General features: G+C 38.7%; 1 protein-coding gene across 6 annotated transcripts; it reads right to left on the bottom strand.

Annotated features, from left to right (window-relative positions):
• Positions 1-719: 719 nt before the first annotated feature.
• On the bottom strand, positions 720-16,313 carry rnf44 (ring finger protein 44). 6 transcript variants are annotated; one of them, XR_005208231.1, is made up of 12 exons: positions 15,950-16,313; positions 11,066-11,258; positions 9,717-9,939; positions 9,326-9,493; positions 8,667-8,840; positions 8,359-8,520; positions 7,360-7,475; positions 6,928-7,015; positions 5,834-5,955; positions 5,636-5,735; positions 4,544-4,696; positions 720-3,898 (listed from the first exon to the last, which is right to left on the bottom strand). XR_005208231.1 is itself a non-coding variant. In XM_037780471.1 (12 exons), exons 3-12 carry the CDS (start codon positions 11,170-11,172, stop codon positions 4,634-4,636), a joined length of 1,323 nt encoding a protein of 440 aa, XP_037636399.1. In that variant the 5' UTR covers positions 11,173-11,258; positions 15,950-16,076; positions 16,163-16,310; the 3' UTR covers positions 720-4,633. The 6 variants fall into 6 exon arrangements, 4 of the variants coding, with proteins under 4 accessions (XP_037636399.1, XP_037636397.1, XP_037636400.1 ...); XR_005208232.1 differs by having other exon boundaries at positions 720-1,137; positions 3,426-4,696; positions 15,950-16,312; XM_037780471.1 differs by having other exon boundaries at positions 720-4,696; positions 15,950-16,076; positions 16,163-16,310.
• Positions 16,314-18,397: the final 2,084 nt, after the last annotated feature.

The following is an 18,397-nucleotide window of genomic DNA, read 5'->3' as shown; positions in this document are numbered from 1 at the left end:
TTGGTCTCAGGGCACAGGACCTGAATAAATCGGGTTGGACACCTGGCCAATCCTAGTGCCTGAATGCTACTCAGGGCGGGTCTTGCCAAGAAAAGCATTGGGAGTACAATTTGTATCCCCCAAAGTGTATTGTGGTTACGCCCCAGAACAGAGGGATTAGCCTCGTAATTATTTTAATAACCTTTTTATTATCCTTTTCTATTTAAAGCTGCAGTTGGTAACTTTGAGCAAATATGATAAAAAGTTATTTTTATAAGCTTTGGCTGGTGGGTGGTGCTTGGTTTTGGATCGACTGTTTTCAACATGGCGGCCGGGTCACAAACTTTATCATTTTACAGCTAACCAGTACACGATACAGATACAGTACAAGAAAAACATGTGAGGCGAGAAATAGGTATTACAGTAACAAAATATTGACTCATATTTGATCAGCGCTGCCTAGTTTGATCGGAGTTTACAAGTTCTGCAAGCAGTGATTGACAGCTGCTTTAGAGACTGCTCGGCTCCGATTGGGTGCGGCGAAATCTTGCAAATGCATTTGGATCAGAGGAGGACACAGAGGAACATGATTTTTTTCACAGATTATCCGTCTCATGCACTACTAAGGGCATAGTGACAGTTTTATTTATTTTCTAAAAATAACTTTTTAAAAAATGTGCTCAAAGTTACCAACTGCAGCTTTAACCTTTAACAGCTTAAGTCTAAGAAGACAAGTGTGATATTGGTATACATCATACATTTATTAGTGAACAACCCTTTCAAATCAGCCACAACAATTAAAAAAAAATATGATTGCACTACTTGGTAAAGCATAACTAGCAACTTTCATTTAAAAAAAGTACAAATCTTAAAAATTTCAAACAGTATACAGATGTATATATAATACACTAACTAGTTATGTTAAATGCTACAAACAATATGATTCCAATGGAATGAAAAATTATAACATTAATAAGAACCATTTCCTATATATAATATATATTAGTTGTTTTTCTCCCCCCACCCCCCCAATACAAACATGGAAAAAATGAGGTAACTGTAAATGTGCAAGTACCAAAGCAAAATATCTGCCTAACACAGAACACATGCCCCTGGCTCTGTTGGCGGGTGGGTAGTCTGGTGTTCAGGCAAGGACCCCTATAGGCCAGGGAGAGTAAGAACAGTAAACCACTATCCCACCACAGCAAAAGTCATTGGTAAACAATAAATGGCATCTACGGAGCAATCAATCACAAATCCTAAATCAATTTTAGCTGCTTATTGGAACACATTTTTCCACCACACAAGCTGTGAGATTATTCAATAACTCTTAACAGAAAGACTACAAGACTCTATTCTCAGTTGTCATTAAAAGTTACCTCATTACCTAGGCCTTAATGGGTTCTCTTTTTATTTAGTAGGGTAGCTGGATATTGTCAATTAAATATTTACTCCAAAATAAGAGTGCTAACATTAACATGAATTAAGGTATCTATATGTGAACAATACATTTTAAGATATTGATACACTGAGAGCAAGAGCCTGATAGGCAGGTAACAGTACTACACTGAAATAAGTATGACAACACTTTATTCTTTTTTTAAAATCCCTTAAACTATATTGATTTTCACTGACATTGTTTCGGGGTATTAGTATAACATGCTTTAAGAATACATGGGATCCATGACAAACTATTGCATTCACGCAAGTGAGTTTCATACCTAAAAGCAGAACATCTAGCACCTTTTCACTATGGCTTTTGATAAACTACAGTAGTTTCAGAGCATGTAATCTTCAGTCGTTAGGGCAATAACAGTAACACAATGTATGTAAGAATTCTGGATTCAAGACCAGTTTTTTTTTTTCCTCTATAAAATGAAGTTAGCGCAATAAAATCTTGTAGTCATTCAGTTCTATTACAAATGTGTGCAGTACAATGCATGGCAGTTATCAGCTGAGCGTTAAGATCCAAACCCCCAGAACCCAAAGCCAACTAGAGCTAAAAATCAGTTGGGATCTGGTTGACAAGCATGCATATTGTGCACCATTAAATAGGTCCCCACCAGATTTTGAGATATCCTCCACTATAACACACTTGTTTAAACTCTTTTTTTTTTTTTTTTTAAGTCATGCAAAACACCTCTGAAGTAGATTTTTGGGAGTGAATTAGGTAGGATAGTGTGCACCGCGGCACATTTAGAAATGGGATCACAACCGCTATGTCGAACATATATGGTTTTAGTAAAAGAACAAAAGTCAAACAGGTTTGAATAATACACTTGTAATGCGTTGCAGTGTACATTGCCTCTTTTCAGTGAATATTAATAACATATTTACTGATCTTTTTTTCTTGCATGCCTGTCTTTAAATGATGTAATATCTACTATTTCCGACAAAACAGAATATTATAATTGATTACATTAAATTATTTGTGGTCTGAGGAAAACGACCACACTAAATTCAGATATACCCTTTTTCATGGCATCCTTTCCATCTGAAATGGACTGTTCTCCTTTATTTTTTATATACCGAGAGGCCCTGAGTGATTTTTTTAACTTACAATATACTGTATGCCAGCGAATAGATATGTACACATAGGTTAATTCTCAAAGCTGTGGGTTTAACTTATTAAATGGCTTCTTTTTTTTCTCTTGAAGGTGGCACACACATCAAAGACTCACATTCACTTAAGAAATAAAAGTAAAGAAAAAGGCAAGATCCCTTTACACATAAAAGCAAAGGTTACAACTGCCTGTTAGTGCTTACTGGGGCAGTTAAGAGACAAGAGTGAATCCAAAGCAAAAGTCCATTTGTTGCTCTTTTTCCCCTCCCGCCACAAATGTATCCTGTTTTTTTAGTGTGAACACAAGCAGGGAACTAGAAGTCTAACAGTGTTTCTACACTACTGAACACTCCAGCTCGGTGTCATTTGAACCCCGTCCTGATCACTGTGGGATACACAGTTGGCGTAACGTGGAGCGTCACCAGTGACTTCTACAAGGGTTGTCAACATTCTTCTGTCTTCAAACGTTTATCTAAAAAGCATTCACACTGAAGCTATACATACAGTTGCTCTTTTACAACACCATTACCATGGCCTAAGACAATGACCTGACCAAAGTTACCAGATTATAACACATACATTACACAAACATGTTAGTGCTCCAACTGTTTCCTTCAATCTATTTTCTCTAGAAGATAAAACCAATAAATAAACCTTTTTTTTTTTTTTTTTAAAAACGGCATACTTTTTAAAACAAGTGGAAATGACAAAGTATTTTCAGGATTAGTAATAGGTTTGTGCTTGTCAAGGTCATAAGAAGGCAGATCTGAAATCTTGAACAGTAGGCTATATCTGTATATTGGATTTGGCTCACAAACAATGAAATAAAAAGCCCAGTCTTCCTAAAAAGGGGAAGAAAGTTCATTTAAAACTCGCCACTCACTGCACATATTGCTTTCTGCACAGGCCTCCAGAGCTTTATGGCATCAGCACAGCCTTCAGACGAGGACTCCCGTCCTTAAATGTAGTCAGGGTGGAACCACATGCTAGTCTTCCTTCATGGCGCTTTCTGAATAAGCAAGCAGTTCTTTTAGTATGCTTCTTTGTCTCTTCTTTTTCTTAAAATTCAATTTTGGTGGCAATGCTTGATTAAAATATTGCTAGTCTGAATCAACAGTTCATGCAAATCCTAGCATGCTGCCCTGTATCCAGTGGTTACACAATGCATTGGCTCTGTGAACAGGACAAACATACACACACACAATATGTACACACGCATACACACTTGCCAGAGGAACAATGCTGACGTGGAGGGTGGATGTAGCACTTGTGCAGTTATGCCAGATGACCTCAAAAAGATGCAGTCCATTAATCCATGACTGCTTTTGTACAGATCTGTGTTCCAGAGTGGATAATCTGGGGTAGATGAAACCCCACAGTTGCATGTCCCATCACTTGCAGTCCATAACCTCAGGCTTAACAGAATCTGCATTTAACCACAGCAAGTCACACTTTCACAATAGAATTGGCAAATCTAAAAACAAAAAAGGGGTAAAACTGTTGAAATGATCAATACATTATTGCAGAACATACATTATTAACAAGTCACTTTGCCCAACACCTACACAAACATGCATCTATGATGGTCAGGCATTGCCTCCAAACACAGATAACCATGTTGAAGCATTCCTATTATTTTTCTGCTAATTGCACAAGGTGTCCAGCCTATCATCCTCCAGGCTACCGACTCACCTCTTCCAATGCAGTACTCGCGCTACTCATGAACACCACAACCAAATCCACTAAATAAAAATGAAACCCTGTAAACAAAAGCAGCAAATAATGCATTGTAGGGGAAATCTTTGGAATCTGCAACGAGGGGGCAGAGAAAGAACTGGCTGGCGATCCCAGAACTCTGGCTATAGGCTGCGATAGGCAGTGGGTTTCATGAGACTTGGACAATGAAGCACAGCAGAGGTACAACAGGCTCCCGAAAAACAATCCTGGATTGCTCATCATTTAGGAAGGGGCAGGAGTGGTGGGTTGGTAAGCTATATTTACTGGAGGACGCAGGTTAGGTGGCAGGTGTCCCCAGTTTCGGGACAGACTCTGGTGTGTGCAGCTTTCCAGTTCAGCACTCAGAGACAGTTCTCACTCCACCTCCCGGTGTACGTCCGAGGCATCGGCTCGGCAGATAGGACAAGTGCGATTGGTCTGAAAGTGAGTAACATTAAGCATAAAGATGTTAAGCAAAGCATATCAAAACTATGAGAACACTGAAATGGTTTAATTGTTAAAGGGTAACTTTGGTATTTTTCAATTTGGACCCTATATTCCCATGTTTTTATGTCCAAGTGACTAATGAGGACTTTTTGAAATTGGTCCAGTATTGATGGAAAACGCTGTAACCGGCAGCTGCAAAACCAGCTGTGAGGGCAAGTGAGCAGCGCCAATGTAACGTTACGTTCAATAAAAGTGCTTGTTTTTGCCAGCGACAGGCTCAGATTGTTATCAAAGTGTCTGACAACATCATGGAAAGGACACTACAGAGAAATAAAACATGTTTCTTACCTTTGGCTAGATCCGCTCTGCTTGTTATTGTGTCCAAGTCCCGCTCAAGGAGAAGTCTCGTTGTTAAATGGCTCAAATAAATAAGGGCGGCCATCGAGTTCAAAGACCTCATCCACATTGCCGAAATCGTTTAAATCTTCAGCCATGACATTGAAAATCTTTTAGATAACACTAAGCTACGCTTTCTGTACTCCAACACAACAAACTCTGCCTGGCTGGCACTCACGTTTCCACCATGGATGTATTCCACTATTCCACAGCTATCTTCTGGCAACACGTCATCTTGCGATATTTCAAAATAAGACTTGACAAGACTCTCTCCATAATGTCAGATAATAACAATCGGAGCCTGTCAGCGGCAAAAAAAAGTACTTTTAGTGGACGTAAATGATGGTGCAAGCTTGCCCTGATAGGATAACATTGCAGCCTGTGAGCGGCTGCCATCTACAGCGCACTCAATCAATACTGGACCAATTTCAGAAATTGTTGTCCCCATTAGTCACTTAGAAACAAAAAACATGGGAAAATAGGGTCCAGGTTGAAAAACACCAAAGTTACCCTTTAAAACTGGCATCAACTTACCTTCAACCATTTATCCACACACTTTGCATGGAATTCGTGGTTACAAGGTAATACCCGAAGTAGCTGCCTACACTCAAAGTCACTAAAGCACACAACACACCTGAGGAAAAGAAAAGGAAAAAGGATTGAGTTACCAGGATATAGATACATACTGTATATAAGTGGTTTGTTTTATGAAAAGGTGAGGAAAGGGCTTACAGCGTTTGTTCAGATAGATGATTCTCTGAGTTGAATCTGTAGGACGGAAGTTGCTCTATATCAGCTTTAGTGAGTCCACGTGGTTTCGCTTCACCCAACCTCTCCGCCAAATTCAGTAATGCCTAGGGAGAGAGAGAGAGAGAGAGAGAGAGAGAGAGAGAGAGAGAGAGAGAGAGAGAGAGAGAGAGAGAGAGAGAGAGAGAGAGAAAGAGAGAGAGAGAGAGAGAGAGAGAAAATTACTTGACGCTTTAGCAATATTGTCCAATAAAACATAATGAACTTAACTTTTTCTCTTAATTGAGAGAGAAAAAGAGAGGGGACAATGCTGATGATGTTTTTACGTAGATTGTAAAATACCATACAGCCCAAATTTTTTGTCACACCTATAACTAGGGATGTACCGATGCCAGTATCAATTGGGACATACTATTTTGTCATAATCCTCTTGCCTGTATATCCGCTGCGTAGAGGATTGTGGGTCAGAATAACCACAAAAGCATGCTGGCTTGCATACTGCAAAATGCGACCGCATGTCGTAGGACATCCTGGTATTTCTGGCATTCTGCATTTGACATACTTTGTATTGGAACATACTAAATATCTTTCTGGCATACTAAAGTGTATGTTAGTATGGGTACTGGAATGCATAGATAATACAGTGAAAAAAGGAGAGGTAACCTTTCATTAAAAGATATCTTGAGCTTTTTCTAGCTTTTAGAATTTATGGCCACATATAAGAAATTTGAACTCTATTGTACATTACACCACACACACACACAGAGGGAGAGTGACTTCATTTTCTGCTCAGGTAGACATTACTCCTCTATATCTTTACATAGCAAATAGTTGTTTGCTGCTATATTAATGATCTGTATATTGTATATAGTACCTTTCAAGTTTATTTCAAATTAAGTAAAACCATCAGCACCTTTATGTGAAATTAATTGTCATTTCCAGTGAACTTCGATGAATTGAACACTCATGACCAAACTAATAGAAACAAGCTTTAACCCTTCGGTATATACTGTATATTCAATGTGCGAAAAAAGATTCCATGTGGCCTAATTTGCTTTTCCACGAACTATCACACTAACCTCATAGTTCTCCATCTCCACATCATCCACATCCAGGTCTAAACTGATGGCTGGGCCCACTGCTGTTGGAGGCACAGGAAGCATTGACCTGTGCATAGAGAGAAACACATCTGAGCGAGCATCAACAAAATCACTGCAACTTCACTGTGATTGTAAGCAGCACCTGCTCTGCAAACACCAGCACTGAGTGGTAACTAGAGGTAAACATCATTTCTGTCTTGCTTCTTCACTTCATTCATTTTTGGGAAAGCAGAGATGCAAAAGCCAGAATGCAGCATATTATAATCACTAACTCAGCTGCAGTGTTGACACACATAGAAGAGGAGTCAATCGCTGAGGCTAGTAACTTAGTAGAATCAATTTTACATTCTAATTACCAGATGATTAAAACTGCTTTACTTCATAAACAGGGAATTTACTGCAGGTACTCACAGGAAGTAAGGGAGGAAGCCTGGGTAGTAAGATGGAGGGGGAGGAGGAGGGGGGAGAGGTTGCTGCAACCGGTATCTCTGTCCACTCACTCGCCTGGGCAGCATGTGGGGATATGGCTGAGGAGAAACACACAGAGATGTGTAAAACAAAAGTCTGTGATAACAATAAACATTTAATAATGATAGCAAGTTTAAGAAAAGTCTGATTGCATTAGAAGGAACAGCACATATAAGAACAGTTTTACAGTAATGACACAAAGCAGTTTGTATGGGATTACATTACAACTGTTAAATACAGAAGATGCAACATGCGGCGGCTTTAGAGCTGTTGGAAGGCACCTCTGACGTAGCTGTGCCATGAGTAATGTAAGTAATATTATTATTTACTATTTTCAATGAGCAATAAATGCCTTGTCTGGTTAAAGGGTAACTTTGGTATTTTTCAACCTGAACCTTATTTCCCATGTTTTTTGTGTCTAAGTGAAAGTCACTAAGTCACTATTGGGGGACAACAATTTCTGAAATTGGTCCAGTATTGAGGGAGATTGCTACAAACGGCAGCCGCTCACGTTCTGCAATGTAATCCTATCAGGGCAACCTGGCACCGCCATTTACGTGCTCTAAAAGTGCTTGTTTTTGCCATGACAGGTTCTGATTGTTATTCTAAGTGTCTGACATTATGGAAAGAGTCTCGCTCATGGAGAAGTCTCGTTCTGAAATCTTGCAAGGAGATGTGTTGCCGAAAGACAGGAAAAACACAAGTGGAACTAATAATATCAATGATCAATTAAAGCAATTAGGTATTAAGGAAACAAAGTTCAATGTTATTGAAGACTTTTCAAGACCTGCAGATGCCCTGTGTGCTGGACAGCCTCCAGCTGTAAATATGTTGATCTGAACAGGTGTTAAGCAGGTCATGCTAAAAATAAAATAAGTCATAAGTGCACTGTTAATTTCCCTAGAACATAATAGTCTGAAAATGTCTGAAAGGCCGTCTTACCACTCCAAAGGGAAGCTCCTGATGCAGAGGCTCTTGAGGAAGATACTGTAGGGGCAGAGAAGGAGGCAGCGCTGGTGGGTGATGAGAGGGAGGGTAGGAGAAGGTCCCTAATGGGTGCTGGTCCCCTCTTAGGTCAACTTCATTGTCTACCCTCTGTAGAGGCTGGGAGGAGAGACAGATGTACAGGAAAGGGTTGCAGTTAGACTTGACATACAGTACGTATGCAAATCAACAAACTAGTGATTACATTCTACACCCACTGTGATGTGTTTTCATTAATGAACACGTGTATGCTGTGGACTACTCACCATGCGTGGGTGCTGAGGCTGTAAAGGGACAAACTGGCTCAAAGGAGTAAGGTGCGGCGGCTGGTGGGGGGGTACAGATGGGGTTGGGTGCAATACAAAATGTTCGCTGGAGATCAGGGGTGGAAAGGCTTGATAAGACACTGGCATATGCTGCATGGTACATGCCTGTATGAGCTGAGGAGAGAGAAGAAGAAAAAACACAAAAGAGCGGACATAAATTTATGTAAGTGAATTTTCTTTCCTAATTTTATTTATGTCAACAATCAAACAACCCTTTGAAGCAGCCTCTGCCTAACCAAAGCAAATTTGCTCCTTATATTCACAGTAAGGCAATTATAATGAAAGCATGTGGAAGGCGTGTAATAAACAGAAGCGACATAAAACATAAAGAAAAACACAGCACTGACAGTATTGGCACCTCCCTTATTATCTTTCTAGAGTCTGTTTGTTTCCACACATAAACTAAATATACAACAGAATCATATTTGATGTTGCTTAACTGTTTCTAATACTTGTGCTAACATCGAGATTAAACCACAGATCCTGCACAGTAACAGCAGCAGCTTATTTGTTAGTCATGAACAGTGACAGATTGCATGGCTGGTATGGTGTGCTACATGGATGCCACTGACATTTGGGCTCTTCCTTTTCAAACTCACAGGAGGAGGAAGGCAGCAGAGCAGAGAGAGCTGTCCGCTGAACATTACCGAGCATGCTGGGAGCTGCTGAGTGTTGCACCCCGGAAGGGGCTGCCCGGTGTGGATGGGAAATCCATGGGTCGTCACCGTCGTAACAGTGTATGATATTGGAACGGATCCCTGGTGCATCTTTCAAGAAAAAAGAAATGTGGGGGAGAAATTGGGTGACTCACAATCTGCCTGAAACAAAAGTGTGACTGCAAGAGCTCATCGTATACTACTACACAACACCCTGCATGCTTCATATTAAATCTGCACATTTCTGAGGAATATGTTTGGTCAGACAACAAATAACAGCAAATCATGTTTGATTAAACTTCTTTACCCATCGGGGTTGTTCTCGTTCGGTTACCTGGTCATGTAGATCCACCATGATGGGGCTCTGCTGGGGCAGGTGAGCAGCAGGGTGAAGCATGCGTGGTGGTGTGCTGGTATGGCTGTAGTGTCTGGACTCATCTAAAGGAACCTGTTGGTGATGTTGGGAGAAAAGCAGATGATGGAAGTTCTCATCCTGGATCAGAGAAGTGTGCAGTACAGGCCGGTCTCGTCTCCCCCACTGGCGTCTCACTGGTGGGCTGTAACATCACACAGAAAAAAAAAAATAGACACAGATAGCTCAATATATTGTACATCCAAATTAAACAAGTTGCATATTTCTTATATTATTGGCATAATAATACACCAATGTTAGGTAATTGTAGCATATGTCATTGATATGCTGTGGGGCTGCTCAGAAGGTAGAGCAGCCATCTACTAATCAAAAGGTCGGGGGGGTTCGATCCCTTGCCCCTGCAGTCTACATGTTGAAGTGTCCTAGGGCAAGATACTGCACCCCAAATTGCTCCTTATGGCTGTGCCATCGGCTAGAGTGTGCGTGTGAATGTTTATCGCTCCTGATGAGCATGTGGCACCTTGTATGGTAGCTTCACTCTGCCACCAGTGTATGAAAACGTGTGTGAATGTTGGCTTGTGTTGTAAAGCGCTTTGAGTGGTTGCTAAGACTTGAAAAGTGCCTTATAAATACAGTCTATACACCATTTATTTACTATCATACTCTTGATACACACAATGTAGCAATATTTTTTGTCCTTTGAAAATTTAAATATATTGTGGGGAAACAAGCATGTCATACTTTCGAGTTTTTGTTTAGTGTATATTGACATGGGCTTTTGCTGGATAGAGGCAGGGAAACATGTTGAATGTAACAATATAATGTTTTTTTACATTAAGGAAAAATAAAGGTGTATTTGTGTTTTTTTTTTTTTTTACACGAGTTACACACAAAACTGACATTTGCTGCTGAAATTATCCCAATCTTATTACCTCCGCCAAGGCCAAAGGCCTAGGAAGGAGGTTATGTTTTCACCGTGTTGGTTTGTTGGTTTGTCCGTTTGGAAGATTACTCCAAAAGTCCGCGATGGATTTAAATTTAAATGGTGGGGGTGTGGCACAATGAATAATCCATTCGATTTTGGTGGCGATCCGGATCATGATCCGGCTTTGGAAATTGTTTTTAATAGCTCCGGTTAGCTTTTGCATTAATACCACAGGCTTTAGGACATGCGCAGTGTAACCGATGACGCTTTCATGAGTCTCCCTGCATCTTTCCTTCTGCCTACAGAGGGACAGAGAGAGAGCTGGGGGTGGACACCTGTAGATTATTATTGTAGAAAAATGTCTGAAGGAAAGACAAGTTCTTACCTTCTCCTGAGATGCACTGGGGCGTTGCAGGGCTCTACAAGGAACCGCCTCGTGTTTAAGGGGGCTGTTGGTGGCAGCCTATTTACTGCTATTTCCCATGGTCGCATTGGTGACGTCGTGCAGACGAGTCACGCTCTGGGAAAGGGAACTGTACAGTGGAGGCACTCGTATGTTGCCTCTGATTGTCTTAACCCTGCAAAAACACACCAATTGATAAAATCAGAACCCTGCTTCTTATGCTGTGGGACAGAGCTTATTATATCCTTTGTAAATGGTCATTACAGAAAAGTCATGAGGTAAAACATACTAATGGTAGCTAGTTTTACTCTTTCCAACAGGAACATACCAGCTATCAAGTTAAATGTGTACAGTGCCAGTCACATTTAAACCCCATTTATCAAAAAATCACAAAGACTTTCAGATCTGTTACACCACGCACCCCAGTGGTATTAGATATGATGTTGTAAAACTAAATTATACAATTGCAAGCTAATAAAATAGGGGTTTAAATAATAGTGAATTTAAATTGTTAATTTCTCTGAGGACCACTCAAGGTATCCGGACCCTATGTTCCTCTACTTTGCAGTTCAGGTTAAATCTCAAACAATCCAATTTTAAGTTAACTGTGCTGTAAATCCCCTAAAATTAGAACTGTAAGAAGTAGGTATGAATGATTTCAGAAAATGTTTGTGACTTCATATTTTACTGAAGCACATTGAAGCACATGGGCATGTGTGGGAATTGCTTATCTCCATGCATTTCTTATATTTTATTGGAAATGGCCTAGATTACAGTAACTGTATAGGCACATTTAAGTCTTCTGGTTATATATATATGGATACTATTTAATTCAACATTGCCTTTTTCTCTCTCATTGATAAATGATACATATATTTTTAAATAAAATACATATTCACTTGCTCCAATATCTCAGAAGCACTTTCAATTACTGCTTTATAAATGTAAAATACCCTTGAAAACGTTCATACATGTTTAAAAGACATAAAACCCTTAACCCATTGCCTTTGGTCGTGTCATAAATTACAGAAGTACTGGTCTGAAATATTATGTGAAATGGAAAAGATATTTGATAAGGATTTAGAAATGAATCCAATGTCTTTGATTTTAGGAATCCCACGTACAAATATAACTACTGCAGCCAACAAAAGGTTATATAACATTCTTACATTTGCTGCTAGAAAAAAATATATTACTACAGTGGATTAGTGATAAGAAACCCTCTGTCCAAGGCTGGCATAAAGTCATTTTTGAGATATCGTACAAATATTCTACATGCCAAAGTAGATCAGTTCCACAATATTTGGCAGCACCTATCTGAATTATATTGGACCTGAACTCTCCTCCATTATCTCACAAGGAGTCTCTTGAACATGAATTCATATATCCTGTGACTTCCCTGCACTATGGACTATTTCCTATGCCCTCTTATATACATTTTTTGATCTAAGATGTACCAGTGTTTGTTGTTGTTGTTTTGTCATTCTTATTGTTTTGTTTGTGAAAATAAGAAAACCCAACAAACATATTATAAAAAAATAAAATAAAGACATAAATCACTGCAATCACACATTTTAAGACAAATAACAGTATGATGTCTGCTACAGGTGACAGGTGCCTAATTAGACTGATCAAAACCTATAGGCCATTTGTAACCAAATGCATGCCTTTGTCTAATAAACAAACAGTTCAGTTATACATATCCCATGGTTAGGGAATTACAAAAGACTTAACATGAGTTGAACCAAAATGCTAGAATATAGTGGTAGTGTAATTAATGCGGTATGATATCGTGGGACAGAATAAATAGGGGTCGCTGTAGGCTGCCTGAACAAAAACATGGAAAGCCATGTGCTCAAAAGACAAAGCAACAACAAAAGATGTGAAAGGCAAGCAGGCTACCACACAATCTAGGAGGCCATTGCATCCTTACACCATTTCCTACAAGTATTATGCAAAGCCAGGCACACATCACTGCGAAAATGACAAACATTAAGCTTGTGGCAACCTTATTGTCAGGAGCTAATATCGACGTCCCTCTGTTTGAAGGAGAGCAGCTAACTTTAGCCCATCTAGGCTAAGGCTTTGTCCCCCACATAGCAGGACACACAACAGCTGCACTGGTTAAAGCCAGCATGCTAATACATGTTGTGCTTCATCAGTGCATAATCTCCCCATGTAAACACACAGACAGCAGCATTAATATGAACAGGTTTAGCTGTGTGAGTTGGGCAAACAACACAGATCTTACTTTCTTTGCTAGTTTGCTCTGCTCGGTGAGATGGCAGGTGTTTTCAGTCTCCCAAATGTCGTGTCCCATCAAGTTATCCTTGCACGTAAACCTGTAGAAACTATGGTTACCTGACTATCATCCACTGTCTCAGACTGATTTATGTGACAATGTCGGATGCTATTAGCTTGCTAGCTCTTGTTAGCTATAACACGCTTCCCAGCTGCTGCATAGAGATTCAGGTTGTCTCCAGAAACCCCTCAAAATGTCCCTGTTTCGTTACCGGCAGCGTGTGTTTCACCTGAGCAGGTAAACACCGTTAAACCGTGTAATAATGATGAACCTTAGCTACCATAACGACAGGAAACAACAGTCCTTGGCGCGTGTATGTTCCTTGAAATGCATTGTTGTGACGAAACCACGCCCCCTCCGGTGAGCAGCCAATCAGAGCGCAGCAAAGCACAGACAGCAGACAGCCAGACAGTCTCTGCTACAATGTATCAAAACAAGCAGCTTCCTGTTGTCACTTTGTAGCTTATAAACAAAATGCTCTCCAGGGATATTTATTTAACTAAATATATCCCTAACCCTAATAGTGAGCTCAGTGTCAGACCGAAGAAATACCCTGACATTATTTTTTCTCCCCCTTTCTTACTGTATCTTGCCACCTATATAGCACAGACACAGCTATTTTTTTAAAGTCCTACCAGTGCTGGAAAGTAACCAGGTTTAGTATGATTTTGAGGTGCTTGTACATTATTTCCATTTGCAAAACATTGATGTATTGTTAAAAATTCAACTACCCAGCCGTATATAAAGCAATTCATATTGTAGCTGCTCCTTAACATATATACAGTACATTAAAGTACTGCTTACATAGTAATGCATTAGTAATAATGATCCAGTAATATTTAGCAACACTGACAGGTGCCATTCTGCATAATAAGTGATAATAATAAGTACTTTTCTTCTGTTAGGGATATTTAGTTAAATAAATATCAACATATATACATTAAAGTACTGCTTACATAGTAAAGCATTAGTAATAATGATCCAGTAATATTTAGCAACACTGACAGGTGCCATTCTGCATAATAAGTGATAATAATAAGTATTTTTCTTCTGTTAGGGATATTTAGTTAAATAAATATCCCTAACCCTAATAGTGAGCCCAGTGTCAGACCGAATAAATACCCTGACCTTATTTCTTATGATATTTGTCTGTATCTCTTTTAAAAACCCATTTTTATAAACAGGCTTTTTTAACTCAGTAAGGCAACAGCTTGGTGAACCTTTTTCCACACCTTATATTGTCCTCCTTTGGCTTATGTGTAGTAACTTATTGATTTGATACCACTGGTTACGGATTTTAGTTTTCTCATTATTTGGTCTTTATGTTTTGTTCTTTAATTGTTGTTTTTATTTTGTCTGTATTTCATTGTATCTGTGCAAGCACTTTGAAACTATGTTTAGAAAGGTGCTATACAAATAAAGATTATTATTATTATTATTATTATTACCCAGCTGTATATAAAGCAATTCATATTGTAGCTGCTCCTCAACATAATATACATTAAAGTACTGCTTACATAGTAATGCATTAGTAATATTGATCCAGTAATATTTAGCAACACTGAAAGGGGGCCATTCTGCATAATAAGTGATAATAATAAGTACTTTCTTCTGTACATTTGCTCAAGTAAAATTTTGAATGCAGGACTTTAGCTTGATGTAGCATTTGTTATAAGTGTGGTATGCTAAATGATCTAATAGCCAACTTATTCCACCACTGACAGTCACTATACAAGTACTAAACAATCAGAAAAGGTTTCCACAGGTCGTACTCTTTCCAAATGAGGAACCTGGTCTAATATTTAACCATTTGAACATTCATGACCTGAAAAGTTTGGGGATTTCTCCAACTAAAGCAACTCTCTTGTGACAACCTGTCTCACTTCAAGAACAAAAACATGAAGTAATTAAATAATAATATTGCATTTTAATTAATTAATTTTAGCCCAATGAAAACAAGTGTTAATGTGGTAGAAGACTCTGCATTTAGGTCTAAAAAACTCTACTGTGGCCCACAGTCTGTTTTGACTCTCACTGGAGGCCACAGTGTCCTGTACTCTACTTAGCCGGTTATATAATATTGCACTTGCATGATCAAGACCCTTCATCAGCTATTGTACAGCATTTCTCAGCTATGTTTTTGTAAAGGCCAGCGAATGGAACTGCAAAACTCTACATGTGATGCAGCACTTGAGGATTATCAAGCTTTTATTAGGCCTTATAAGCTACCTATCAGGCCCACTTTGTCCAGCAGGAGTTCATAAATAATGTCTTCCCTCTGTTTTGAATGCTCCATTGCAAAGCATTGGAGCATGTCGTCGCGTTGAATGCATTCAAAAGTATGCACCTAAAGAAGAGCTGAGTAAGGAGAGCAGTGGTATGCAACATGGACTAAATGTAAACATTACAACATCGCACTCGGTAGCAGCAAAACAAGGAGGGGCTGGAGGTTGAGCAGGATGACAGCCCTAATAACCCGTCTAACCATCTCCCGTAAACACGCACCGCAAATCTCCAAAAATCAACCGAGACTAAAGCGAGAAGAAGAGGAGCAGTGTAGTTACCTGATTGTTAATATGCAAACATCTGATCACTGGTATTTCCCTTGTAATGTTCACATCTCGTTAGGCTAAGTGCGGCATCCTACGGTCAGCTGTTCCCGTGTGGAACATTCCGTGGATTTCACCACTGCTGTAAAAAAAGGTGCTAAACATTAGTCTCTCGTATTAATCACCGCATCCTGTCTGTGTGTTGTGCGGGTTTATGCTTTTGCAAACCCTTGAGATTATGTCCGCAATCGCCACTTTTTGGTTTTGGAAATGGTTGTCCAGCCCCACGGTTGCTTTGAGTTTGTGCAGTTCCCTGTTACACCCCCATTTCTGCGTATTTCCAGAGCAGGGAGCACACGCCATGCTGCCATTTTTACCGTAATGGACAGAGAAAAGTGTGTCAGTCTGACTCGAAGGTTCAGGGTCGCCTATGAAAAGCGTTCATTTGTAATCTGGTGAGGGAAAGAAGGGAGAAGAAAAAAAAATTAAAATCCTCAGAACCTTTATTGAATAAAAATAGTAATGCCAAAGTAAAGATCATGCATTAAAACAGCTTACTTAAGGGAAAGTACAGAACCTATTACCAGCAACATTTACTTAAAGTATCAAATAAAATAAAAATAAATAAATTAAATAAATAAGTATCAATTAAAGTATTTTTTGTTTATAGCTTACATTGTATATTGTACATAGGTATAATTTTTTTATTCTTATTCTTATTCTATTCTAACGTTTTTATCTATTCTTTTGTTATTTTACTGCTCATTTGCACCAACAAAACCAAAGCAAATTCATAGTGTATACCTCATCCACCTGGAATAAACTCGATTCTGATTCTGATTCTGATTCTGATTCAAAAAGAAAAAGGAAAAGTAAACATTATGGAGAATGCCTCCTTCCTGGGTGTTATATCATTATATATACTATATAATTGCTTATTATTATACAAGCTGTGAAATAAACATCATTATAATGTTGTAGATGGTGGAGGTAGATATAAGTTTACTTACTTTATTGGGAAGTTTAAAGCAGCAGTGGGTAGAATTGGAGCAAATATGATTATAAAAAGTTGTTTTTATATCACTATATCCTGACAGTAGTGCATGAGACAGGTAATCTGGAAAAAAAAAGTATGTGCCTCTGTGTCCTGGGGTGCTCCTAATAGCATCTGCAATATTTAGTGTAGTGTACTGTTTAGCTGTAAAATGAGAAAGTTTGTGACCCGACTTCCTTTATTTTTCATACCTGCTCAAAAACATAGAGCCAACAGTGAGCATCATTCACTCGGTAGTTAACGTTTAAGGTATTATTTACAGTGATTTTTCTGTATTTCTCTTCTTTTGACTTTTGTGAGCAGTTATTTATCACATTTTGGCATTAACACAATTAAGTAAAAAAAAAAAAGTAATGAAGTCAGAGAGACAAATGTTCAAAATCCTAAGAAAGTGCATAATATGGCAAAATGGATAATGATTTCTGTATGATATACTAGTTCCTCCACTAGGAAAACAAGGATACTCTGTGTACTAAAAGGAGAAAATGAAAAGAAAAAAGATACAGACAAAAAAAGTGTAGAAAACACAGGAACTCCAACTCATCCTAACCCTAAAAAGAAAGGCAATAAAAGAGAATATAAATTATATCAGACACAGTAACTATACAACCTGTGTGAGACCTTCCAACATCCATATGTATTGGCACAAGTTAACTGTTGTTATTATTATTTATTGCATTTTAATTATATTCTTATCCTGTGACTCTCATCACTAAATTATGTTTCTTAATTCCTGAGTCAGAGTGCGTCATTACTTATCAGGACTTATTTCATCATCTTGATACGTGCAAAGACAACACCCTGACTGAACCTCGGATCAACCAGTCATTCATTCCAGTTAGATATTTTTTTTTACTTCTGTTTCTGTTTACTGGAATTGCTTTGGTGATGTTCCCCTATTTGTATATCTTTATTGCAGGGTCAGGAGTGGCAGGGTTGTGTGTTCAATACTGCAAATCATAAACCAAAGTCTAATTGGCTTAGATTGTAGGAACACATTTCTGGAATGTCTGTCATCAATACCCAGATGGATTTTTGCTTCCGAGTATGTGAATGATAATATTCCTGTGGTTTATAAGCACATACTTTTGGGGTTGTTTACCTCTTTATAAAAGGTCACATAAGTGAATTCAGCTAAATGAATGTTTTTCATCATAGACACTGAACTTCATCTCCTGAAGCCAATTTGACCCACTTCTAGCCATGCTAGCTGTATTGGTACAGACACTCATTTCACCCTTAAAATGAATTGTAATAACTTTGATAATCCCTTGACATCACCTCTAGCAGTCAACAGTCATGTCAAAATTGCATTTTGTCCAATACTATGGTTTAAGACATTCCCATTAGCCTCAGCTGTACTTTGTGTTTAGTTCTAATTAGCAAATGCTAGGATGCTAACATATTAC

Source organism: Sebastes umbrosus, chromosome 9 (assembly GCF_015220745.1).
Source record: "Sebastes umbrosus isolate fSebUmb1 chromosome 9, fSebUmb1.pri, whole genome shotgun sequence".
Taxonomy (NCBI): domain Eukaryota; kingdom Metazoa; phylum Chordata; class Actinopteri; order Perciformes; family Sebastidae; genus Sebastes; species Sebastes umbrosus.
The sequence above is the reverse complement of the archived record's forward strand: the minus strand, read 5'-3'. Positions and strand labels throughout refer to the sequence as shown.